Below are 26,362 nucleotides of genomic sequence, written 5' to 3'. Positions count from 1 at the left end.
CGTTCGTCGTCGGCGTTGTAATCAGCGCGATGACGTCACGGTATCTACTTAGACGGCACACCTGCGCGCTGACGTCAGTTCTTTACACGACATTCCACGCCAGAAGCGCAGAGCAATGCAAGACACTGACCACTGGTGCACAAAACTAGGGCCCTGAATGGAAGTCCCTTACCCTAGAAGTTAGTTCGCAGAATGGGGAGAATGGGTGGGGTGGAAAGGAATCTCTCTATACTACTATTTTAAAGGAAGAACTTTGAACCTTTGAGGCGGGTAAACTCGGGAACCACAGCTCCAATCCAAACACCCGATACATCGTTGTAATTGGCAGGGTCTGTAGATGGACATAGGCTATATAAAATAAAAAAAATATACGTTATTTAAAATATTTACCTAAGAAAAAAAAGTAGTCCCTTGGAAGTAGCCCCGAGCCAGGGAGGAGCGGCGGACATCAGAGTGGGGAGGAGCGGCGGACAGGCGGGGAGGAGCAGCGGAAGGCTGGGAGGAGCGGCGGACAGGCGGTGAGGAGCGGCGGACAGGCGGTGAGGAGCGGCGAGGAGTGGCGGACAGGCGGGGAGGAGCGGTGAGCGGCGGATGAGGTAGGTGAAATACAAAAGCTACAGGCGGAGAGGAGCGGTGAGCGTAGGTGAAATACAGGCGGGGAGGAGCGGTGAGCATAGGTGAAATACAGGCGGGGAGGAGCAGTGAGCATAGGTGAAATACAGGCAGGGAGGAGCGGTGAGCATTAAATGAAGCAAAAGAGGTAGCAAACGGCAAAGGTGAGTGCATTACAAAAGTTAGAATTGTGAGCCAACAACATACAAGAAGTAACAAACGGTGCATTACATGAGGAAAAAGTGGCGGGGAGGAGCGGTGAGCATAGGTGAAATACAGGCGGGGAGGAGCGGTGAGCATTAAATGAAGCAAAAGAGGTAGCAAACAGTGCATTACAAAAGTGAGAATCGTGGGCCAACAAAATACAAGAGCTAGCAAACGGTGCATTACATGAGGAAAAAGTGACACGTGCAGGTTAAAAAAGCGTACAAATGAAACATAGAGGTATAATACTGCAATATATGAAGGAAGGCTCTGGGGGACCCACGGACATTACAAAAGTGAGTGCATTACAAAAGTGAGAATTGTACAAAAGTTAGAATCGTGAGCCAACAACATACAAAAGGTAACAAACGGTGCATTACATGAGGAAAAAGTGGCGGGGAGGAGCGGTGAGCGTAGGTGAAATACAGGAGGGGAGGAGCAGTGAGCATTAAATTAAGCAAAAGAGGTAGCAAACCGTGCATTACAAAAGTGAGTGCATTACAAAAGTGAGAATCGTGAGACAACAAAATACAAGAGCTAGCAAACGGTGCATTACATGAGCAAAATGTGACGTGTACAGGTTACAAAAGTGTACAAAGGAAACATAGAGGTATAATACTGCAATATATGAAGGAAGGAATTATCCGGGGGACCCACGGAAAACGTCGGGGCAGGCGGGGGCCCTGAAGCATGATTGCTCCCGGACAAGGCCGGGACGGGCTGCTAGTAACTAATATATGTCTCTTACAGATATATTGTTACAGAAGGTTAGTAACTTGTTCATCTGAAAGAGACTATTAGTTATAAATTCCTTACCTTAGAATAGATACCCCAGCAATACTAACCCCAGAGGTGGGTATGCAAACCAAGCCCACACCAGAAAGTCCTGGAGAACTGAACGGCCAAAGAAGCAGTCTCTCCGGACTTGGCTGTCCAGGCAGTAGTGTTTTGTGAATGTGTGCAGGGATGCCCAGATGGCTGCCTGGAGTATGTCACGGAGTGGGACTCCCTATCTGGTGGAGCAGTAGGGAATGCGCCTTTGGAAGTTGATGCTTGGATCACCAAGCATCAACTTCCAAAGTAGGTAGGGTGTTGGGAGAGGACAATAGGGTCGCCTAGGACCAGCTGGTGGCGTCGGGCAATCATCTTATCCACAGGGGCACATGTGCTGGGCTTGGACCAAGTGCCCAGAAGGATGTCCGTGTGGGCCTCATTGAACGGCAGCAGGGGCTCCAAAGAGGCTGCTGTCGGTTGAAGCACCTCGGTCAGGAGGTTAGCCCTGACCTCCACCGTAGGAAGCTCAAGGTTCAAAGCCTCAGCCGCCCTACGCAACACCACAGCGTAAGAGGCTCTCTCCTCCATAGCCACGGTAAGAGGAGAAAGCATACCAAGCTATGGGGAGGTATCCAGACCACTGGCATCACCCAACTCCTCTCTCCAGTCCGGTTCACTCAACTGGTCTGCTAGAGGGTCAACAGAGCCCTCCGAGTCCTCCTCACCCTCATCTGGCTGGCACTCAGGACGATAGGGAACGCCAGGATAGAACAGTGCTACAAAAGTACAGGGCGGCATCGGATCCGGCATCGGGCGACGTTGATCCGGCTCCGTGTCCAAGTCAGGGTAGAGGCCGGGGTCGACGCCGGCTGGGGACACAACCGACGTCAGAAGTGGCAGAGGTGTCGTCAGTGGATTTGACTCAGGAGTCGTCGTAAAGTTGACCGGCGCCGATCTAGATCCAAATCTGGCCGAGTTCGAAGGCCTAGAACCGCCAGCCGAGTTTGGGGGGCCTGAAGTCGCACCAGCACAGTCGGGCTTCTCAAAGATGCAATGAAAGGCTTCGTAAAAACTATGAAGTTGGGCAGGGTCATTCCAGCTCCCGGGAAGAAAGGGATGCTCGGAGCAGGCCCAGAAGGCTCCGCAGGTGGAGCCGCAGGACGACTACCATCCGCATCCCAACGGACGGAGAGAACACCAAGAGCGACAGTGCTTCTTCGCCTTCTTTTTGTGCTTCAACTTACCCGAAGACTTCGATGATGAGCAGTAGTGATGACTCCGCGACCGGTCCCAAGACCTCCATCTCGACCGGATCCTCGAGTGGCGCAGAACTGACTGCCGGGCCTCTAGAAGCTTTTGGGACTGCTCCCGCAAAGACCCATGCCCCGACAGTCGGACCACGACTTCGGGTCGTGGTCGCGCTCCAGACACCAAAGGCACACGAGGTGAGGGTCCGTAACCGACATCAATTTGTGACAGGCGTCACAAGCCTTGAAGCTGGTCCGACGTGACATCCATATGCGCACCAAGAGTCAACACGACTCAAAAAGAAGTCGACAAAAGTCGAAAAATAATGAGTCAAAAAGTGACTAAGGGGTACCGCTCTCTCATATCTGCGCTGGCTGGGGCAGAAAAAGAAAGACCTGACCTCAGCACGCAGGTGCGGCGTCCAAGTAGATACTGCAGCGTCATCCCGGTGATCACGTGCCGATGACGAACGCAGATTTGACCGATGCCAATACTGATGCGCAAGGGTACTGCTACGAAAAAAGTTCTCTGGATCCAGTCTGACACCTGGGGATAATTCTAAGGAAATGAATCTATAACTAATAGTCTCTTTCAGATATTAAATGCTTTTTAAATTACAAAAGGAAGTTACTCTGGACAGTGACAACTTTCCTTTGTAGGATGAGCTGTCACATTTCACTGGAGGGTAGGAGTAGAGATGGAAAATTAAGAATCTATTCACAAACATCTTTCATGAGGTGCCCTACTAAAAAGTAGCTTTTTCATTTGTACTGCACCCAGAGGTCACGAAAAGCTTCTGGTCAATTAATAACCCAGAATTTACTTTTCATTGCAGCACACAATGTTTACTCAGCTGGAACAGGGCAATTTAAAACAGAAAATAATTGTGGCCCAGCCAGGTTCTCACTGAGATGTAATTATTACTAATGAAAACACATCTCCCCAACCATGAATGGATGTCCTAGGGGAGGGGACGAAAATGCGCTGGCTAGCTGTTTCCACTACTGTTAGTTGTTGATTTGTTGTACAGTTTATCATGGTTACTGCATTAATTGCTATTTACCCTACTACAGTGACCTACATGTGCATCATTACATACCTGACAACTTGCATGTTCTAGCTCTGATACATATGGTTGGGAATACCTCCAGGGCTACACAATGCAGAGGGCAATGACCTCAATTGTTGGTTTACTATAATGTGTGCGCCCTTCTTACAGGCAGTTGTACTGGACTGTATTGATGTGACTTTTGTGATGCCATCATGTATGCCATCCTGTTATGTGGTGTATTGTGCAATTGCTAAATATAAAAACAAGTAAAAAAAAACATGAAAAATACACCTCAGAAATGCAGTTGCATTCTAGTTCACCAGAACACACAGATTCCAAAGAACGTGATTTTCAGGTTTGTAAAACCATATTGTTACTATCTAGCAAGTAGAATTTTTTTGTTTTGTAATCAACATAAGGATACGGTCATCAAACTTATAGACATTTTCAGGCTGGTCTGCTTCTGCGTGGCAGGGGGGTAAAAAGAGGGAAACGTCCTGTACGTCGTGTTGTGCAGCATCCTTGATCAAGGCTGGTAAAAGAAGAGATGAAACATGTTAAATCCATCTATTGACATAACTTACGGGCCCTCCAAAATAATAAACATTTTAGGCTTGAGGACAAGTCCTCCATGAACTGTAGAAAAAAAAGTAATATTCAGTATATATTTTTAATGTATCACAATACATATATGACGTGAATAACATTGCACCCATCACCCTGAAGAAAACTCTAGAGGCATTTCAATCAAACTACTTACAATGAAATCTTGTAGATGAAATAAAAGATATACTGCTATAAATATATTGCAAAGGGGGAAGTCAAACGTCAAATGGATTTTAGGGCAGCCGGTATACATCTTCGGAAAAATTTTCATAAGTTGTTATTCGTCCAAGCGTACAAGCAGCACAGCATAAACAATACACACCCAGAAGGACCTAGGCAGTCATATCACAGTACCGTTTTAAAAAAACTTCAGACTATAGATTATAGAATGTTTGTGGTTGTTAGTCTAATTTTCTTTGCTTTGTTGATCCAGTTAAAGCTTGCATGTTGTAGTTTTTACTGCCATTTTTATTTAATTAATAATTTTAGGATAAGGTTATGCAAACCAGTGTTTAAATAAAATAAAACTGCTTGGCTTGTGTCATAATTTTGCTTGAGTAAAGGAGGTTGAAGGAACCAGGATATACGCAGTCCATATGAACTGTAGATCTTACATTTGGAGTGATTTGTTGGGCATAAACTACTTTGGATATGCCTGAAATAATAGATTTGAAATTTTGCATTTAAAAATCAAAGATATTCAGACAAGATACTGGAGATAAAATCTGAACTATGAAGTTGTGTTGATACTCCTAGATAAGGTACAATTTTGTTTACCGGTTTGGAAACACTTCTTGGAATCAAGGGGTAGCTGCCCAGGAGCGTGACAATTTATGTCTATTTCTTGCAACCCGGAATAATAAAAAAAATGGGCTTGTGAAATTTTCTGTGCTGTATCTTTACAAAGGATGTCCAAAAGAGGGTTCTGGCTCAGCTGTATGTCTATACAGCGCATGAAAGCTGGTAAGTACATAGGGAGTCACTACATTGGGAATATTTTACAAGTATATATGTACATAGAGGTATGTATTTTTCAAATTACTTTAAGGACGTATTTCTATATTTAATTTTTACTTTTTTATTATTATATTGAAGTTTAGTTACATCAGTTTTTTCCAGTGTAATAAACCCCTACATTTTCTTAATTTTAAATTGTGCCACACATGCAAAGCCCATTTCCAAAAGGCACTGAAAATGGTATCAAAGGTTTGTACAAGGCAGCGAGTTACAACTTACACAATAGTCACTGTAGATCAAAGATTGAAAGAAGACAGAAGTGAGCTATAGTAAAAAGTCAATAGCTATGCTACACAATACACAGTGTACATTATGAATTTGGTACAGCATAACTCAATAGCCCACTGTCTGTGTCTGGATATGTGCAGGTCATTCCTCACTCTGTACTCGCCTCGTGATCCTGGATTCATGTGGGGCCCAAATGAACTCCTGTCATGTAGCTCGCCAGAAGGTAGTAGGATGATAGGTACTCATGCCTCATTTCTAGTTCATGGGGCCTCAGGATATCTCAGGGTCACTTTCTGCTGGGATGTCTTTGTGAGAGACTGAAGTTCATAGGAGAAGGAATCCATGGTCGGACTGGCCCATAGGCCAATCAGGAGTGACTGATGGGCTGGTCTGACAGATTAGTGTGTGGGCTGTTTTTTTTAGCAATTGTATGGCCATGTAGGCTGTTTTTTTACTGTTGATTTCACTGATAGCGAAACTTTTTTTTAAACTATATATGCTTCGCTAATGTGGTCCACGTTTATTTTGGTGCCAAAGCCTTTTTTTGTCCCAGTCCCACCCTGGAGGAATCTGTTCAGAGTGAGAGGAATCTGTTTATCAAGATCTTGTTGGGTTCCTTCTTGAATGTAATAGCAGATAGGTTGGTGTGAATCTCAGATAAGAGGGAGTTCCAGGTTCTCTGAGTTGCACCTGAGAATGTGCATGAGTAGGTAGATCCTTTTTCACTTAAATCTCTGCAGTTTCAGTCTGAGAGAGTCAGAGCTGTTTAGTGAGAAGGTGCCTCATAAACAGGTCATATTTCATGCTGGGGATTTGGGGCTACTGGCATATAGGGCTTTATGGGTTAGACATGCTATCTTGAGTATGCTTCTTGGTTTAATAGGATGCCACTAGAAAGATAATAGAGAGGGGCTTAACATGATCGAAGCATCTAGTCCTCATTACCAACCTGGCTTCAGCATTGAGGGTTGCTCTGAAAGGAGCGAGGCATTGCATAATATAACTGGTGAATTTCAGCGGTATTGCGTGTTTCAGTTGCAACCACAACTCAGTTTCTAACTGTTCTTTCCAGCGTGCATCCCTTTGTGAAGTTCCTTTTATTTTTTACTTTATCCCTACTGACTTATTTTTTACTAAAAAATACTTTTTACATATTATTAATAATGGACATAAAACATTACAATTATTATTCAAAGTACTTATTTATGAAGTAGTGACTTGTAATGTAAAGTGAGCAGAACTTACCTGCGATGTAATGAATCCCCATGAAACATCCACAAAATAAACATACCATAACGTCGCATTTGTGTCAATTGGGATAGTGATTTTGAAGAAAAATATGTCAAACAGGAGATGTTGTACAGGAGTGCAACACATCTTAAATTAGAATCGGTGAAAAGATCTTAAATCTTACATTGATTAAGACAATAATTTTAATAGTAGAAAAGGCAAACAAAGGGGCACCACTGTGTTTTCACCATCATGAAAGCAGAATAATACTTTCTGAATTTGGAGTATGTGTGACGAGTTTGATTCAGTTAAATCACTTAAAGGGTTATATATGCCTGAATTTGTAAAACTACCTTGTTTACATTAAAATACATTGTGGGATATTCATTTAGGAAGTGTTTGGTGCGAGAGTTCTGAATAAACCTGCTTTTCAGTTTATGTGATACAGCTTCACATAGCACACAAGCACTGGCAAAGCCAAGAGGTCTCATCTATCAAAGCTAATGGCTTTGGCAATGTTTTGAAGCCATTCTGTACAGCAGCGCGGATGATTTGCAGTGAGACTAAAACTAATTTAAAAAAGCTCTATGATGCAGACAGGGCTAAGGCACTCCTTTCAAAAAAGTGCATGATTGCTGGATGCATCATAACCCTTTTTTTTATTATTGTTAGGCATGCTGCACAGTTGCCACACTGCTATGCACCATGGCTCCAAACATTGCCAAGGTTGGCAATGCCCAGGAACATAAGGCAATGACAGAGTCAAAAGTCTAAAAGGCGGGAGCTGTTGGCTTTGCTAAGCTTGTTAGGTCTTGGCACAACACTTGGGATTCCAAGCTAATCAATTAGTCTCCAAATGCAAGAAAAGAAAATATGTAATTTAGCAAAAAATCCTATCACATAAAGAAAGCAGTTGCACCCATGTCCATGTCTTAGTGAAAACTAAATTTGAAAGCATGCATCTGTGGTCAGAATAAAAATCCATTTAAAATGAGATAATGGCTTCTTTAAAGTGTGTGTGGCATAGTAAAATATAGATATGCATTGCATAGGTTCAACAAGGACAACAGGGAAGAAAAAAATAAAAATATTACCTCAATCACAGTACAATCAGCGTAACAACAGCAATCCAAGCTGAAGCAATCAGTACTTGGTCCATGCTCCAGGCGAAAGAAGAGGAAGCGAAGCCAGCACATACTGGCCAATTGGAAGGCAGCAAATAAGAGTGACAATGAAGCCAACGAATGTTAAGCAATGTGAGGACTGCAAGCCGCTTGTTGAATACAATATATCTCACAAGTGAGAATTTTTTTTACTGAAATGGACATATAAAAAAAAATCAGTTTACGAATCGACATTTTGCAAAAAAGAAAAAATAGGCAAAAGACATCTTGAAACCCTTCCTTGATCCTCAGTTGTGTGCTTTATGGCATTAAAAGCGAAGATGGTGAAAAGCCTCAGTTTGTGAAACCATTACTGGGTTGGACACAGGAAGGAGAGGCTAAGACACAATACTGCAGGAATGATTTTCAGCAGCAATCAAAAGCATCTGTTAAGTGGCCTTCAAAATGTTTCTAAATAGGGGGGCGTGGCTGGCAGCTGACGGGAATGGTCGCTAGTTAGAGTGACTCCCTGGCCCTCGCCTGTAGATCCGTCAAAAAGATCAGTTTTTAGGCGTGGGATTGCCCTGCAATCGGGAGATCCCCATCACCTACCTTCTGTGCACAGCCTTGGACAAGCGCGACGATCTCGAGGGGCACTGAGGGGGAGAACGGGCCCAGTGAAGCAGCAGACCCGGCGGCTTCCAAGATGGCGATCGGCACAACGGAGCGCTGCGACGCCTAGAGACACCATCGGGACCGGAGCGTGGCCGGAGGCGCCGGAGTGGGGGCGTATTCAACAGCTGTCTCCGGAACGCATCTTGCGGCTCCCTTGCGGGCTGGGAGACACCACATCATCCGGAGGCCTCACCGCGGTAATGCGGTAGGGAGATGACTGCCTGCACTCAGACTCGGGGCGGCATCTACGCCAGTCCCTCCGCTTTGGGGCCTGCGCGTCCGCCACCCGCGACACTCCAGGGATTTTCAGATCAGAGCGGCGGCTGTTCCTCCCGCTTCCGGGGACGACTGGGGACCTCCCCGGCCCCTGGGGAAAACATCATTTTCGGACTCACGCACAGGTGAAGGTGCGATTATCATTGGAGGCCTACTCCCACGGCCTATACACAGATGGGCCTACGCCGCTGGTGGCAGTAAGTGACCCACTGGACCCTCAATTGCCTGCTCTGCTCGAGGACATCCAGGGACATCCCGGGGCACTAGTGACATCACGAGGGACAGTGTGGCATTGAATTTCAAGCCTGGAGGCCAAGCCCTGGTGCTGCAACCGGGAGTGGTGGAGGTGGGTCCCCGGGCCCCCCAGATACCATCGGCCTACAATCCGATGCTAGGCCCACTGCGCCGTGCTCCACAAGGCGCATTCAAAAGCGCTTACTACCTGCAAACTATCCGTGGGTGGCAAGACGCCAGCTTTTGCAGGGAAAACTCCTGGCCATGGGGCTCCAGGGACTGAAAGTTCCTAGCTACAAGCTCCCCAGATCTGCATCTCTTGTGGGGAGGCGGCGGTTGCCCAGGAGGGCCCTGGTGAAGGATACCCTCCCTCCCCCTGTTGTTCCTCAGCAGCCGGCCCAGCTGCTTCTAATTTGCTCACTAAGTGATTCTCCTGATACATAGCCATCCAGAATTGCTGGCTACGCCCAAACAAGGGCGTTTGTGCACTTTCCAGATGGCCTCCAACAGGGGTAACAGACCGTCCACACAGAAACAGATCACTAAGCTTTCCTGGGCGTTCAAAGGGGAGAGCAAAAAGACAACAACTGGTAGGAACTCAAACATAGCACCCTCCTCGCCCGTAGCGAAGACCTTAACCCTGGAAGATGTCATGGAGGGGATAACTGGAGTTTGGTCCTCCCTAGAAACTCGCATAGACTCTGTAAATATTGAGGTCACTTTACTGCGAGCAGATCTTCACAAAATGGACTCCAAGGTTAAAGACGTCGAGGTCAAAACTGCGGCCCTTATGGATGACACCTCCACTCTTCAGCAGCAGGTGGCCCAACTTCAAAAACAGCAGTGGCAAATGGGAGAACTCATGGATGATTATGAAGGGAGGGCGAGACGGAACAACATCCGAATCCTGGGCGTTCCGGAACGTTTGGAAGGGCCTGTGCTCGATCTCTTTGTCAAGGACCTGATTTTGAAACATCTCCAGTCCAAACGTTTCTCCAGCTACTTCTCTATCGAACGGGCGCATAGAGTCCCAGGAGGAAAGCCTAAACTGGGGGCCCTCCCGCGCCCCATTATCGCAAGAGTATTCAATTTTCGAGATCGGGACGTCATCCTCCAAACAGCAAGGGCGGGACCACCGATGAAACTAGAAGATACCCGCATCACATTTTTCCCAGACTTTACGATGAAAGTACAGGCACGCAGACGCAGCTTTATAGAAGTTAAAAAGGAACTACGAGACAAGAACATAAAATACTCCATGCTATTTCCTGCGAAACTGCGCATAGAATCAGAGGGGAAGGCCTGGTTTTTCCTGCCCCGGACGAAGCATGGGAGTGTATGGAAGGATGGCGCCAGGGGGGAAAGTACTCGAACAATCACAGACTCTCGTCGAGACCCTATGTTAGAGAGCCAGGAGCAATTCACTGAGGACAACCATGACTTCCAGTGATGTCCCCCCGCCGCTGTGGACTGACTTGAAACATTGGGTAAGATTGTGATTGCAGAATCTGAACTTGCTGGCGCTGCTCTTGCTCCAGGTAGCGATCTGGAGCTCAAAATTCTTCCCCGCACTCCTCGAGGTTTTTTTTTAATCCGGATGTTGATAATTGAGCAGTTCTAGCTATGTTTTTGAGGATATTACTGTGCACACTGGAATGTTATGTTATGATTCTTATTTACCTACATAACTACAATGGTTTAAGGCGAGAGGCACCAACGGCTTACCAGGTACCCCGTCAATGGTTTGGAGTGCGACAGGCACTCTACAGAGTCGGGGTGCGGATAGTTTAAGGTCCGCGGGCTGGGGGGCAGAAAGGGGTGGGTGGGTGGGGGGGTAACATGGTTTGATTTTTGATTCAGTTTCTTTTCGTTAGATGCAGAGTCTTCCTTGTTCTTGGGCACAATGGTCGACAGGGTCCGGCCCCACAAGGCCTTGTAGATCCGAGGGTTAGAAATTCTTGTTCCCTTCTGGACTCTCTCGGATCGCATCTTCAATGGCATTGATGGCCTCTAGGGAGAAAGGGACTCCTCTGAGAGACATCTCCAACCGATTTTCACCCCAAACACCGCCATGACACAATCCCCGGCCAGGACGCTCACCCTCATGACATGGAATGTTAACGGAGGAGATGACTGGGCTGTTCCTATGGGAAGAAAGGAGGAAAAGGTCACTAGGGTATAAGGGCTAGTGCTCAACGGAGGACCATCCCTGGGTATCCAATTTGTTGGATAGAATGGCCTCACACACCCTTGCGAGTGTCATGCTTCATCATCGGCAATACTCCTCGTTGGGCAGGCGGTGCAATGCCCAATGGGCTCACCTCAAAGAGGGGCTCTTTATCGGAGATCTTTTATCCAACTGCCTATGGGTGAAGTGGGGGTGAGGGGCCAGGACAGAGTAGATGGTGTGGGTGAGGATAAAATGTGGCTCAAGGTACCGGAAAACAATTTTATTCTGGTGGTCCTCTGCCACAAGTAAAATCAAAGATAGCCGGTGCTCATGGGAACTGTGGTTTCCCAGAGTGAACCTGGTCTAAAGTGCAAATGGTGTGGTCAACATGTTTCTCGTTTCTAGTACATTGACTGCGATTCTTCAGTACCTAGTAAAAAACTACAATCTACAAAACATGACCTAATGATTAGTATCAGTTCCAATACAGCACATAAGTTGTACTACCTGTATGACACTGCTCTTGCCTAAAGGTTAGAGTTATGGGGTGTCAACAGTACCCGGTGGGTCTGACATCAAGGGAGCAGCCATAGAGGTTAGGGTTTCTACTGCTTGTGCCAGGGCCAGTTATGCCTACCCTTCTCACCGGGTCCCGACACCCCGTCCATTTCCCCTAGGTCCTCCGCCCATTTATCTCTCAGTTTTACAGTAGGGTCTGCTAGGTTGTTAATCAATTTGCGATAGGTGAGTGACGTTGCTCGATCCTGCATGTAGTCTGTAAGGAGGCGATCTTCAAGGGGAGATGCCTCTGGGACCTCTGTGTCACGTGGGAGGGCTGTAAGGAGGGCATGCCGGACCTGTACGTACCGGAACGATTCCATGGGACCCAGCTCGTACTGCTGTCGCAGCTGGTCGAAGGGGATCACATGCGTTTGTCCCACAGCTCGCCCACTGAGGATATACCAATGTTATCCCATAGTGTGAAGCCCTTGCTGCTTCTCAGATTGCCCAGGGCCCGAGTGTCCCACAATGGGGTGAGTTTTGTGAGTCTTCCCTTCCACCCCAGTTTAGCCTGCGCCGTGTGCCACAGTAAGTTTCGTGGGTCCCGTAAGTTTGCGCACTCAACGTTGGTCATAAAGAGGCGCCAGTATGCTATTAGTGCCCAATTGTGCCCTATATGCCGGGTCGTCCTGAGGGGCATGTAGCCACTGGTTAATGGGCTTCAGTTGTGCGGCCCAGTAGTATAGTTGCAGGTTCGGCAACGCAATCCCCCCGTCATACCATCCCCTGTGCAATTTCGCCTGAGCTATGCGTGCCGGGCGATTATTCCACATGAGGCCAGCTACCAACGCAGACACCTGCCTGAAGTATCCCGGTGCCACCGGATACGGTGTATTTTCCAGGATATACAATAACCGTGGCAACTTGTACAGCGCCGCCCTGCCCAATAGTGTCAATGGCAGCGCGGCCCAAAATGTAACGTCCTGTTTCAGGCGTTCTAGCGGCGGTGATTTACCCTAAAGAATTCCGTTGGATCCTTAGTGACCTGGACACCCAGGTATCTAAAAGAGGACCCTGCCATTTTCAGGGGCAGTCATCGCTTAACGTGGGGGCCGGGCCCTGCAGGACATATAATTCCGACTTTGTCCAGTTCAAGGTGTATCCGGACACTCTCCCATATTCGTCGCACCGCGCCAGCAACGCCGGTATGCTGTGTTCCGGCTCCGTCAGGTACACTAGCATATCATCCGCGTACAGAGAGAGGTGGTCCTCCCACCCCTCTGTCCATGTAATCCCCTTCAACAATGGGGTCGAGCGTATCAAGATCGCCAGAGGTTCCAGCGCGATCGCAAAGAGCAGTGGCGACAGGGGGCAGCCCTGACAGGTACCTCGCTCCAGAGGGAATGTTGGGGAAATGTGGCCGTTCGCCAACACCTGTGCTACAGGTTTAGTATATAGTAGCCAGACCCAGGCGATGAATTTAGGGCCGAACCCCAGATGCGCCAAGACCTCGAATAAATATTGCCACTCCACCATGTCAAATGCCATCTTCGCGTCAAGTGCCATTATGACCGCCAGCTCCGATAGCGAGTGTGCTCTAGCCAGCACACTGTGCACCCTGCGGAGATTGAGGGCGGTGCTCCTATGTGGCATAAAGCCTGACTGATCGGGGTGTATGAGGTGTAGGAGGTGTGCAATTAGCCGGTTGGCGAGGAGTTTGGCCAAGATTTTAACCTCGGCATTGAGAAGGGAAATGGGGCGGTATGATGTGCATTCTTCCGGCGGCTTCCCGGGCTTGGGGATGGCAATGATAGTCGCTGTCCGTTGGTCAAGCGGAAGCTCGGCCCCTTCCAAACTGTCCGCGTACATAGCCAACAGGAGGCCACTGAGCCCCTCTGATGCGGCCTGATACCACTCTATCGGGATACCGTTCGGTCCTGACGCCTTACCCGACTTTACCGCATGGATAGCCGTTTGTATTTCTTCCGCCGTGATGTCGGCCTCCAGTTCGGCGACCGCATCTGGCGTCAAAATTCGGGGTGGAAATGTGACCCAGTGCTGCACGGGCCATGTCCGCTGACACTACATTAGCTAGAGTGTACACTTCCTCAAAGTAGTCCGCAAGGGCCCCCACTATCTCCTCGGGGCGTGTGTTCAGTGTCCCTTCCCCGTCTCTTATCTGCTGTATACCCTTGGTGCTACCCCCTCTCTTGTCTAGCCAGGCCAGCATTTTCCCTGCCTTGTCCCCTATGTCATATACTCTATGATTCGTCTCCACTATCTGAGTCACTGATTGCTGCCTCATGTGTTCCTGATACTGTTGCTGTCTTAGGAGCAGGGTATGGGACGTGTCAGGTGCAGGGCTCGCCGCATGTGCCACTGTAGCGTCATGCAGAGACAATTCTAGCTCTGACAATTCACACTGCCGCTCTCGCTTGTGACCCTGTGTCGTCGTGATAGCCTGTCCCCTTAGCACCGCCTTGTATGCCTCCCACAGGATCGCAGAAGACTGTACTGACGCGGTATTCTCAGCAAAGTAGTGTAATGTTGTCGCTTTGAGCGCCTTCCGAACCTTGGGGACCTTAAGATATGATGCGTGTATCGGGTAACGGATATGCTACTTACCAGTATGCATCTGTTCTTGGCATGTAGGGCTGCTGACATTTATATCTGTGCATAGATCGCCGCCTAGTGTTGGGTCCGGATGATTGCACATTGTTGTCCTGAAAGAGTCTTCGAAGTATCACAAGATAGGTGGCTCCTCCCCTGGACTACAGTGCGCATGGGCATCCCCTCCATCCTCAGATTGTTTTTCGCCATTGTGGCAGAGATGGAGTGAAGTACAGTAAGTGATGACCATGCTAAGAGTAATTCTGAGTTCTGCAGCTGCTACAGGCGCCAGGGAGGAGGGCGGGCGATATGAATGTCAGCAGCCCTACATGCCAAGAACAGATGCATACTGGTAAGTAGCATATTCGGTTTGAGGCATGTGGGCTGCTGAATTCATATCTGTGCATAGAATATATAGCAGTCCCTCTATTAGTGGCGGCTGCCCGTGCCAGCTGCAGCAGTCTGAAAAAGTGTTTTTAGAACAGCCTGTCCTACAGCTGCCTGCTGTTTGGAGTGCGCATCTACGCAGTAGTGTTTGGTAAATGTGTGTATGGTAGACCATGTGGCTGCTCTACAGATTTCCTCTAAAGGAATGTTTCCAAGGAAAGCCATGGATGCCCCTAACTTTCGTGTTGAGTGGGCTCTTGGGGGAATCGTTAATGTGCGCTCAGCCTTTTGATAGCAAATCTGTATGCACTTAACGATCCACCTGGCTATACCTGCTTTTGAAATGGGGTTGCCTTTGTGTTGTGGTGAAAAGGCAACAAACAGTTGTTTTGTCTTCCTGAAATCTTTTGTCCTATCTATGTAGTACATTAGAGCTCTTTTGACGTCTAGTGTGTGGAGCATTCTCTCTGCCACTGAGTCTGGATTCTGGAAGAACAATGGCAGTTCAATAGTTTGATTCATATGGAACTGTGAAACTACTTTAGGCAGAAACTTAGGGTTAGTGCGTAGTACCACCCTGTTGGAGTGAATCTGTATGAATGGCTCTTGGATAGTTAGTGCTTGAAGTTCACTAACTTGTCGTAGCGATGTGATTGCTATTAGGAAAGCCACTTTCCACGTTAAGAATTGCATCTCGCATGAGTGTAGAGGCTCAAAAGTTGGACCCATCAGTCTGGTAAGGACCACATTCAGGTTCCATACAGGTGCTGGTGGGTGTCTGGGAGGAATAACTTGTTTGAGTCCCTCCAGAAAAGCTTTGATGGCAGGCACTCTGAAAAGTGAGAGATGCTGCCTGTTTTGGAGAAAAGCTGCTATTGCAGATAAATGTATACAAATGGAAGCATAGGCCAGATTGCATTTGTATAGATGTAATAGATAACAGATGATGTTGTGAGTAGATGCATCTAGCGGATTAATGTTGTTGTTGGCACAATAAATGACAAATCGCTTCCATTTCGCCGCATAACATGCTCTAGTTGTGGGCCTTCTTGCCTCCCTTATGATATCCATACAGTCAGGAGGCCGATTGAGGTAGCCAAATTCTAAGACCTCAGGAGCCAGATCGCCAGGTTGAGCTGTTGCGGATCTGGATGCTGAATGTCGCAATGGCTCTGCGTCAAAAGTCTGGGTGTGAGTTGTAGCCTTTGATGCGGTACCACGGAGAGTTCTAGAAACGTGGTGTACCATGGTTGGCGTGCCCACGTTGGAGCAACGAGGATGAGAGTCATCGAGTATTGCTTCAGTTTGCGTGCCACCAGCGGTATTAGCGGTGCTGGGGGAAAACGTACGCAAATATGCCTGACCAGTTCATCCATATCGCATTGCCCTGCGACTGTGGGTGTGGGAACCTGGCGTCAAAGCTTTGGCAATTTGCGTTTTCCCTTGTGGCGAATAGGTCTATCTCTGGATGACCCCACTGCTGGAAGTACGGTTGGAGTACTGATGGATGTATCTCCCACTCGTGCATTTGGTGGCTGTGCCTGCTGAGCAGGTCCGCCATCTGATTGTCCTTGCCTGGGAGGTGTTCTGCCATGAGGAAGATGTTTCTCTGAATGGCCCACTTCCACATGCTCTGAGCCAGATGAGACAACTGTGGAGAGTGTGTACCTCGCTGCTTCTGTATGTAGTACATGGCAGTCATGTTGTCCGTCCAGATCAACACTACTTTGTTGCACAAATGTACTTTGAATGCTTTCATCGCCATGAAGATTGCCATCAGTTCCAGAAGGTTGATGTGCATCTTTTTCTGCTGTGTCGTCCATAGTCCCTGCACTGTGTAGTGGAGTACATGAGCTCCCCATCCCTGGAGAGATGCGACCTTCGTCAGTATTATCTGTGGTACAGGCTCTTGGAACGGTCGGCCCCTGCAAAGGTTTTGTGGGTTCCACCAATGCAGAGAGCTGTATGCACGACCGGTCACCAATACTAGGTCTTTCAATTGTCCGTGAGCCTGATTCCACTGACGTGCTAAGCACTCCTGAAGCGGACGCATGTGTAGTCTCGCGTGCAGGACTATGAAGATGCAGGAGGCCATCATGCCTATCAACTGCATGAACACTCGTGCTGGAAGCGAGTGTTGTGGTTTGAATATCTGTATCAGCAATTGCATGCTGTTGATCCTCACTGAATTTGGCTGTGCTTTGGCTGCCAGAATGTCTATTGTCGCGCCCAAGTACTGCCGTACATGGGCGGGCTGAAGGTGGGACTTTGGATAATTCAGTGAAAACCCCAGATTGTGAAGAAGGTGAAAGGTGTGGGACATGTGGGTGGCACATTGCTGGGCCGACTTTGCTTGGATAAGCCAGTCGTCCAGATAGGGGTAGACGTGAATGTTCTGTCTCCGTAGGTGTGCAGCCACTGTCGCTAGGCACTTGGTAAACACCCTGGGTGCTGTTGTTACTCCGAAAGGGAGGACTTTGAACTGATAATGCTGATCCTGAATGGTAAATCTAAGATATTTTCTGTGTGACGGGTGTACCGGTATATGGAAATATGCATCCTTTAGATCTAGTGTTGCGAGGAAATCTCCCTGACTGAGTAACGGTAGAACCTGCTGTAATGTGAGCATGTGAAAGTGTTCTGACAAGATGTATTGGTTTAGAGGCGTGAGGTCCAGTATGGATCTGAGAGACCCGTCCTTTTTTGGGATCAGGAAGTACAGCGAGTACACCCCTGTACCTCTTTGTTCTACAGGCACGAGCTCTATGGCTTCTTTTTGCAGCATGCTGACTACCTCCTGCTGCAATAACTGTATATGCTCTGCGGAGATAGGACGGCAGGAACTGCTGTAGTCTCCCCGCGACCGGTGTTATATGTTCGGGGGGTAGTGACAAGACGTCACTGTTCGTTAGTGGCGGAGGATCAGGAGCTGTTGTTTCCACGAACTCTGCCCATGGTGCTGTTTCCACGATAGCCACCCCTATTGTTCTTGTTGTAGGTGGTCTGGGTGCCTTCTTTACTGTACTGTGTCTGCTGGGACACCTGGCCTCTGGAAGCTCCTCTATTGTTGGAGCGACGAAAAGAACCACCCCTGAACTGCTGCGATCGTAGAGCCCCCATAGACCTTGCAGTCTCTGTGTCCTTTTGAATTTTTTCTAAGGTGGTGTCCACTTCTGGGCCAAATAAGTAATCAGGGTTAACTGGCTGATTGAGTATGGTGGTTTGTATCTCAGGCTTGAAGCCGGAGATTCTCAGCCAGGCATGTCTTCGTAACATAACGCTTGTATTAATAGCCCTGGCTGCAGTGTCTGCTGCGTCTAGCGCACACTTAATAGATGCGTTGGATATAAGTTTCCCTTCTTGTATTAGCATTTCTGCTGCCTCCTTATACTCATCTGGCAAGTGTTGTAACAGGGTCTCAAGTGTATCATAATGAGCCCTGTCGTATCTGGCTAAGAGTGCCTGTGTGTTGGAGATGCGCCAGACATTGGCCGCTTGAGCTGCCACCCTTTTCCCGGAGGCTTCTAGGACTTTAGATTCCTTGTCAGGCGGAGGAGCATCACCCGTGGTCTGCGAGTTTGCTCTTTTACGAGCATTTGAAACAACCAGAGTCCAATGGCAACTGTACCCTGATATATGTAGGGTCCACAGGTGCTGGTTTATATTTTTTCTCAATCCTGGGGTTTACCACTCTTGCCCTTGTGGTCTCCTTAAAGATGTCTCCAGCGTGTTTCAGGACACCTTTTAACATGGGTAGAGTCTTGACAGTTCTCTCTGAGGTTGAGAAGGTGTCAAATAAAAAGTCCTTTTCAATAGGGTCGCCATGGAGCTGGACATCGTGATTTTTTGCTGCCCTCTCAATAAGCGCGTTAAACGCAGCCGTGTCTTCTGTAGGTGAGGTCTTAACAGCATAGATATGACTGTCAGGGGCATTTTGTGGCTCCCCTGGGTCAACAGTGTCTGCCCAGGGTTCAGTGTGGTCTTCTGGATCAGTGTCTACAGGATAACTGTAATTCTCATTGTCACCATCCCCTACATCCACATCTGAATGTGTGGGTGAAAAAGGAGCATATTGTTGTAGAGGCTCAAAAAGAAGAGGTGATGTTGCAGAATCCCTTTTTTTCTTTAATAGAATTTTATACAACTCCATAGGCTGTTCTGGGGCGATCTTTCACTTGTAAATGGATAGTCTACCAGTCTCAGCGTCGATGAATTGCCTCGACTGATCTTCCTGCAGAGGCTGTCGATGCTTTGTGGCCCCTTCAGTAGTTGTAGGCTTTTGCCCCATGAACACCTTCTTGGCAGCCTCAATGCCCGTCTTAGGGGCGAACGCCTTAGGTGTCACCGGCGGCGGCAGTATAAACTTAATCGGTGCCGACGCCTTTGGAGTTTTACTGACTGTCTTTTGGGGTGGAGTGGCCTTCGGTCCGACAGCTATAGCTTTCTCCTTAATGCGCTGCAGCGAGTCAGACACCTGCTTTGATAAAGAGGCGGATGGTTGTGTTGACTCGACGGGGTCCTTAGAGCCACTGCTTGTTTTGGGCTCGAGGTCTTTGCTGACCTTTGCTTTGTCGAGTCGACGTTTAGGATCGAGAGCGTTCTGTGTGTCGAGTCCTTTGTTTGTGTCGACGGTCTTCGGCGCAGACTTTTTTAGGTCGATGTCCTTGACCTTTTTCTTCGGTGCCCCGATCTTCGGGTTGACACCCTTTAGCGACCTCTCCGGGTCGATAGCACTTTTTTGTTTCGTCGGAGCCGATGTTTCAGAAGCCTTCGATCCGACCAAAGTAAGTTGTACTTTTGGTTTCGATTTTGTTTCCGGTGCTTTCGGTTTTGTAGTCACTGATGTTTTTGGTTTCGATTTTGATCGATCAACCGATGGCTCTTTTGTTATTATTATTATTATTATTATTATTATTATTATTATATTCTTATATAGCGCCAGAATCGACCCCCGAAGGGGTATCTCCGCGCTTGCCTTGGGAACCCGTCCTGGCTTTTCCCTGTGAGATAGCCCCTACAGGGCATCCCCAAGGTGAAAGCCAGGCATCCCGCCGCGGGGGGGGGGCGTTGTGGAGATTAAGCAAGCTTAATGCCCAGAGTTGCAGAGTGTGAACCCATGATTAGGTCAGGCACCGAAGCGAGAATTATCGAGTCCATGGACATTTTGAGCTCAAGACCCTGCCGCGTCGGGAATTGAACCCTGGTCCCGGGTCTGACCTCTGCTTCAGGGTCTGCCTGCTCTAACCAGTGAGCCACACTTCTCTTTTGAATTGTCCTTAGCCGGGCCTTGAAGCGAGGCTGTAGAACTATGCGTTTGATCTTGGGTAAGGCCTTGTGGCGATCTCTCGACCTGAGCCTTATAGAGTTTTAGTCTCGGCCCCCATATTAACGGTTGGGCCTAGCTCCTCGCTCGAGCTATCTTCTACGGCCCCAAAGGCCTCATCGTCGTCTCCTACCTCGTCGACGACGTCTTCATTTTCGACCATCTCCTCATCCTCTGCGCCATAACTGGAGTCAATCTCCGATGCAGGATCCGACAGGTTCCCTTGAACCTCCTGCTCGACTCCCTCATCTTCCTCAGCATCGAAGATGTTCACCGGGTCAGGTGCCGTCTGCTGGGCTTCCTTCCGCGCCGCGCGTCGAAGGCGAAGCGTTTTCTTGGATCGGAACCGTGAACAAGCCATACAGCTGGCTTCATCGTGATCCGGAGACAGGCACTTGTTGCACACCGGGTGGACATCGATGTGAGGATACTTGGAGTTGCAAACGGGACATCTCTTGAATGAGCTTCGTTCCATCATCGATCGTCGATAAGGCCTCTGGCGTCGACCGGGCCTTAGTGCTGAATAGCCACGCAGCTCTTCTTGACGTCCGGCTCGAGGATTGAGCCGGAACGAGTACTCGGCACCGATCGCAAAGACAATACCGACGATACCTAGAGGGCTTCAGGCCAAATATAACGTTTTCTATTGATTCCGAACTTGAGTTAACAAATATAAATCCGAACCCAATAGCGGAAAAAAACAATCTGAGGATGGAGGGGATGCCCATGCGCACTGTAGTCCAGGGGAGGAGCCACCTATCTCGTGATACTTCGAAGGCTCTTCCAGGACAACAATGTGCAATCATCCGGACCCAACACTAGGCGGCGATCTATGCACAGATATGAATTCAGCAGCCCACATGCCTCGAACATTCTACTGCGCGACTTCTCCTGAGTGGACAGTGTCAGTGTAACCGGAGAATGATCTGAAATCCCCCTAGGGTGAATATCAATAACGTCTACGTGTTGCAGGCCGTCACCCAACGCCAGGAAGTAGTCGATTCGTGACAAACTGTTATGTACTGTGGAGTGGTACATGTACTGTCTTGCGGAGGGATGTGTGTGGCGCCATATGTCAACTAGGCCCATGGCGGTTAAGAATCTCTGAAAGCGGGAAGGACCACCTGTCTGGGGTACTGCCGGGAATCTATCTACCAGGGCATCTACAGTGGCATTGAAGTCCCCTCCGAGTATTATATCCCCTTCAGGTAGGGTCAGGAGAAAGTCACCCAGTGCCGGAAGAGTGACCGAGTGGAGTGCCGGGGGGATGTATACCGACACCATGTTCAGGCGCCTTCCCTCCCACTGCCCCTGGAGCGCTGCAAAACAACCCTGTGTGTCTACCTTGGTGCTCAATGTGATGAACTGCGAAGATTTCTTAACTAAAATCCCCGTGCCCCTGGAACCCGTGGTAAATTCCGAATGCACAGCCATCCTGTATCCCTTTCTGTCGAGAGCTTTAGACGCTCCCCTGGTGAGGTGCGTCTCCTGGAGGAGCACCATTGCCGGCCCTTGCCTCTTCACTGCGTTTATCACCAACCCACTCTTTATCTTATCTCCCAAACCTCTCACGTTCCAAGACATAAGTCTGAGAGGTACGACCTGTGATCTCAGTGACCCACCCTCAGGTGTATGCAGTGGAGAGTCGTGCATGGTCTGTCTTGTGCCCAAGGTTGTGGAAATCGGATCATATTCCCGGGGCGTGCACACCTTCTGCGTGGCTGAAACAGTGTGTGTATGAAGTGGCGTGATACGACTCGACTTGTGGAACTTCAAAAACCTCCAAACAAACCCCCCCACCTACCCCCTCCCTGCCTCCCTGCTTAACGGACTTACAACCGCCCGCCTCCCCAACATAGCAGAGTGCTTAATCCCTCCCCGTAACAGTGTACTTGCGCTCTGGGGTGGAGGGTCTTCCGGAGCAGGCGGCATCCCTGCCATCTTCCGAGCTCCCCAGGCCAGTGTCCAAGCGTGTCCATTCTGCAGAGTTTTTTAACTGACAAAATTCAGGCTACTACCGGGAGATCAGGATTCTACACCTCCTTCCGCTCCCAAGTGTTCCTGCGTTGGTGACCTGGTTACACCTCCTCTGCCTGACGTTTGCGACCCCGCTTGGCTGTTCTCTGGGTGGTTCCTGTTATTCCTGTGCGTGCGGCGGGGTTGCCCTGCGGTCCTCCAGCCCTCCAGCCAGTCCTGGGCCGCTTCTGGCGTATGAAAGAACCAAACCTTATCGTCCGTGACCACTCTAAGCCTGGCCGGGAATAACATGGAATAAGACAGTTCTTTCGCCCGCAGTGCCCTCTTAACATCCAGGAAAGTCCTCCTCCTGCGCGACACCTCAGCCGTATAGTCCGGGAAGAAGGCCACCGTGGAGTTTTGAACTTGAATGGCTGGAGACACCCTCGCTGCCTGCAAAATTGCGTCACGGTCTTGAAAGTTGAAGAGTCTCGCCAGAATCAGTCTCGGGGGGCTCCCGGTTTCGGTCTCCCACCGGGTACTCTATGCGCCCGCTCCACCGAGAAAAAGTGTGAGTCCCTTGGGGTTTAATTGCGTCTTAATCAGCTCCTCCACATAGAGGTCCATTGCGCCTTTGCCTTCTGATTCTGGAACCCCCAGTATTCGGACGTTGTTCCTTCTCGAGCGCCCTTCCTGATCGTCCAGCTTTTCCCTGAGGGATTTATTTTCGGCCTCCATTCTCTCCATCGTCACCTGCAATTCAGCAATGTCCTCCACCAAAGATTTCGTCACCACCTCCACCTGCTTTACTCTCTCATTCATTTTCTGGAAGTCCGCTCTTATCAGGGTGACCTCCGTGGCTGTGGCTCCCACTGTGGCTTGTACCTGTGTCAGGGCACGCATCACGTCCTCAAGCGTTGCCTTCTTGGCCCCCTCGCCTTCTGGTGCCTTCCCCGTAGATGTGCGGGGTTCTGTCTGGGGGGGATTGTGTCTATCATATGTGATCTTGTCAAGTTTAGACTGCGTTGAAATGTTTTTAGGGCCCCTGCCCGCCATGATCCTTTCTGGACCGGCCTCGCCCACTATCAGTGCTTTCGCCGTTCCCTGAGGGCCTCCTGCCGTCCTCCTGAACTCTTCTCTGACCGCAGCCTCAGGGTTGTGCAAAGTCCCTTACTGTGCCAATGCCAGTCGTGTGGTGAGCGGGCACTATGCGGTATGGGCAGAGTTCCCAGAGAGCGTGCCGTCTCTTATACTATACTAGCGCAGTGTTATCGCTGTCACCGATTTCCCCTCCACGATCCTGGATGGGAGGGGAGGCTCCTCTTCAACTGTGTCCCCTTGCTCCGTGTCACAGTGTGCCCGGCACAGGGTATGGGACCAGCAGGGATGTCCTTGCGCTATGCTTGCGCTTGCTTGTGCAGATCGCTACCCGCACCGGCTATCCCTTCCTTATGCCACCTCCCACGAGAGCGCTGGAGCGTTATATGCCCCTGGCCTGTGATGCGGCTTCCACCGGACACCCCTCGTCACAGCTTCAGGCGCCTGTGTGCCCCGTTTATGCCGTTATCAGCTGGTGTCTCCTCAGCACAGGGCCCCCTGTGATCCTCAGCCCTGCCGCCCCGGATGAGGGATAGATCCCCTTTCGACCAGTGCTCCAGTATCTAGGTGCCGGTCACCGAGAAGGCCGGGCCAGAGAATCGTTGCGGGCCTCCGCGCTCCGCTTCCGCTGTGCCTCACCAGGTCGCATGCCCCAACCTCGGATCCTTCTCTATGTGGCCGTGCGGGGGTGATTGGGCTGCTGTTCCCCCTGCCGGCTGCTGACCTCCCGCTAGGCTCCACCTGACGCCGGTACGGGTCGCACTGCACTCTTCCGCCGTTCCCGGTAACTTCGGGCCGCTGCACCACTTTCTTGACTCCCTGCAGGCCCCGGTGGATTTCCGCTCCTTCCGCTGGTCGTCCGGTCGGCGGCTGATGTAACTGGTCGCCTCTTTCCCCAGTCGAGATCCTGGCTACGGCTCCTGCACCGACTTCCGGCTTCTGAGCCCCGCCACACAACGACTTCCGCCCAGCTGCCCGTTGCACTCCAGTCCGCTGCCTGTAGCCGCTTCCAGGCCTCGCCTTGCAGAGGATCGCTCCGATATCACCCAGTGCCTCACAATGTCCAAATTCACCCCGCCGGACGTCACTCGGTCCCCGACCCGGTTCGCCCCTTCAGAGTAGGTAATATTACGGATTTATGGGCAGGATTGCTGGGGGACGCCTCACTCCCGGAGCCTCACTGCTATGCGGCCGCCATGATCGGCTGCTAGCCACGCCCCCTCGATTTGCAATGATGGAGGCCACTTGGGAGGGGCAACAGCTGAATGTTATCTCAGTTTACATTCCACTGGCGCTGGGCAGGGAGGCTCTGCAGGCCCTAGAGAGAATACTACTGGATCTCCCCCAGGGCACACGGATTGTCGGTGGGGACTTCAACATGACAATGAATGATAGGGTGGACAGGCATCCCCAGTGTAGCTCCCATAGGCAGGGATCTGACCCTATGGACTTTACACAGGCGATAGGACTAGAGGACTTATGCCGGACATTTCACCCTGACACTTCCTACTTCACACACTATTCTAATGCACACAATAGTATGTCCCGCATTGATTATTTTTTCTGCCCTACAGCGGATGTCAGGCTCTTTCAACATCCAAGGGGACTCCCTCTGTGCATTTCGGACCACTCCCCACTTGCTATTGAGCCTACATACCACCAACAGGTGACCCGAGGACCCATAATTATTAGCCCAAGGCTCCTGAAAATCCCTGAAATTAAGGACAGCCTGCTTGAACACACAGAGTATTATTTTGCCGAGAACGTTGGATCGGTACAATCTGCTGTCACGATATGGGAGGCTTATAAAGCTGTAATCAAAGGTAGAGTGCTGGCTCTTAAAATCGGGTACATACACAAACAAAATGAACAGCTTCTCCAGGCTGAAGCCGACCTGCTTCGCCATGAATCGGCCCACAACGATAACCCATCCGAGGACACGGCCTGCCGTCTCCGCACCAAACAACTTGAATACAGGCACTGGCCCAAGAGAAGGCACAAGCTAAACTCCTTAAGACTCATCACCGAGTTTACGAACTAGGTGACAGAGCTGGCAAAATGCTGGCTTGGCTGAAGAGACGCGTACAAGGCACCAGATGGGGCCCGCTGCTTGTTTGCCCACATGACACACGTATTAAAGACCCGCAAGAGGTAGCAGAGACCTTTGCAGACCACTTAGAGCAGGTCTACTCGACTAGAGCGGAATATACAGCAGAAGAGTCTCTGCAACTCCTAGAAGAAATGCACTTCCCACTCTCTCCCAACTTGATGGTGATGAACTGGAAGCAGACCTCACAGTGGAAAAAATTGGAAATGCTATTTTCGCCATAAAATCGGGCAAGGCCATGGGACCTAATGGCATTCCCATTGAATTCCTGAAGGGTATGGCCCAGGGAGCACTCCCTCATCTGAAGACTATGTTTGAAGAGAGCCGCGATACGGGTATTCTGCCATTCGATCAACGGTTGGCTTCCATAGTCGTGATCCACAAACCAAACAAGCCGACCACAGATTGCGGCTCCTATAGGCCGATTTCTCTAATAAGTGCATAAGTTAAGATACTAGCTAAACTCTTAGCAACCAGACTCCTAACAGTTCTCCCCTCCCTAATCCATGATGACCAATCGGGATTCCTTCCGGGTCGCAACACGCCCTGAACCTCCGAAGGGTGAACAATGTCCTGGGTAGGCAGCCATACTTACAAGAAGATGTCACAATATTGTCCCTTGACACCAATATGGCGTTCGATTCAATAGAATGGTCTTACCTCTTCGAAGTCCTGGTACGCTTTGGTTTCGGACCTAATTTTATTCAATGGATCCGACTGTTATATACAGACTTGTTGGGCCAGGTGCGAGTTAACTTCCACACTTCCAGACAATTTGAACTACACAGGGGGACCAGACAAGGCTGCCCCTTATCCCCACTATTATTTGCACTCACCCTGGAACCATTAGCCCACTGGATCCGAACAGATGCTTCTATCAGGGGTCTTCGGTGGAATGAGGACACTATTGATAAAATCTCTCTATATGCCGACGATATCCTTGTCTACATCT

At 49.5% G+C, this 26,362-nt stretch overlaps 1 protein-coding gene across 1 annotated transcript in view; it reads right to left on the bottom strand.

Moving 5' to 3' along the window:
• Positions 1 to 26,362, bottom strand: part of POLR1E (RNA polymerase I subunit E) — a 257,444-nt gene that overhangs the window by 121,696 nt on the left and 109,386 nt on the right. Inside the window, exon 7 of the mRNA XM_086961686.1 lies at positions 4,314 to 4,421. Within this exon, the coding sequence (XP_086817812.1) occupies positions 4,314 to 4,421 (108 nt within the window). The remainder of the gene's footprint in view (positions 1 to 4,313; positions 4,422 to 26,362) is intronic.

The sequence above is a fragment of the Lissotriton vulgaris genome, chromosome 3_1 (assembly GCF_964263255.1).
Source record: "Lissotriton vulgaris chromosome 3_1, aLisVul1.2, whole genome shotgun sequence".
In the NCBI taxonomy this organism is placed as follows: Eukaryota; Metazoa; Chordata; class Amphibia; order Caudata; family Salamandridae; genus Lissotriton; species Lissotriton vulgaris.
This window is presented reverse-complemented; position numbering and strand designations above follow the sequence as displayed.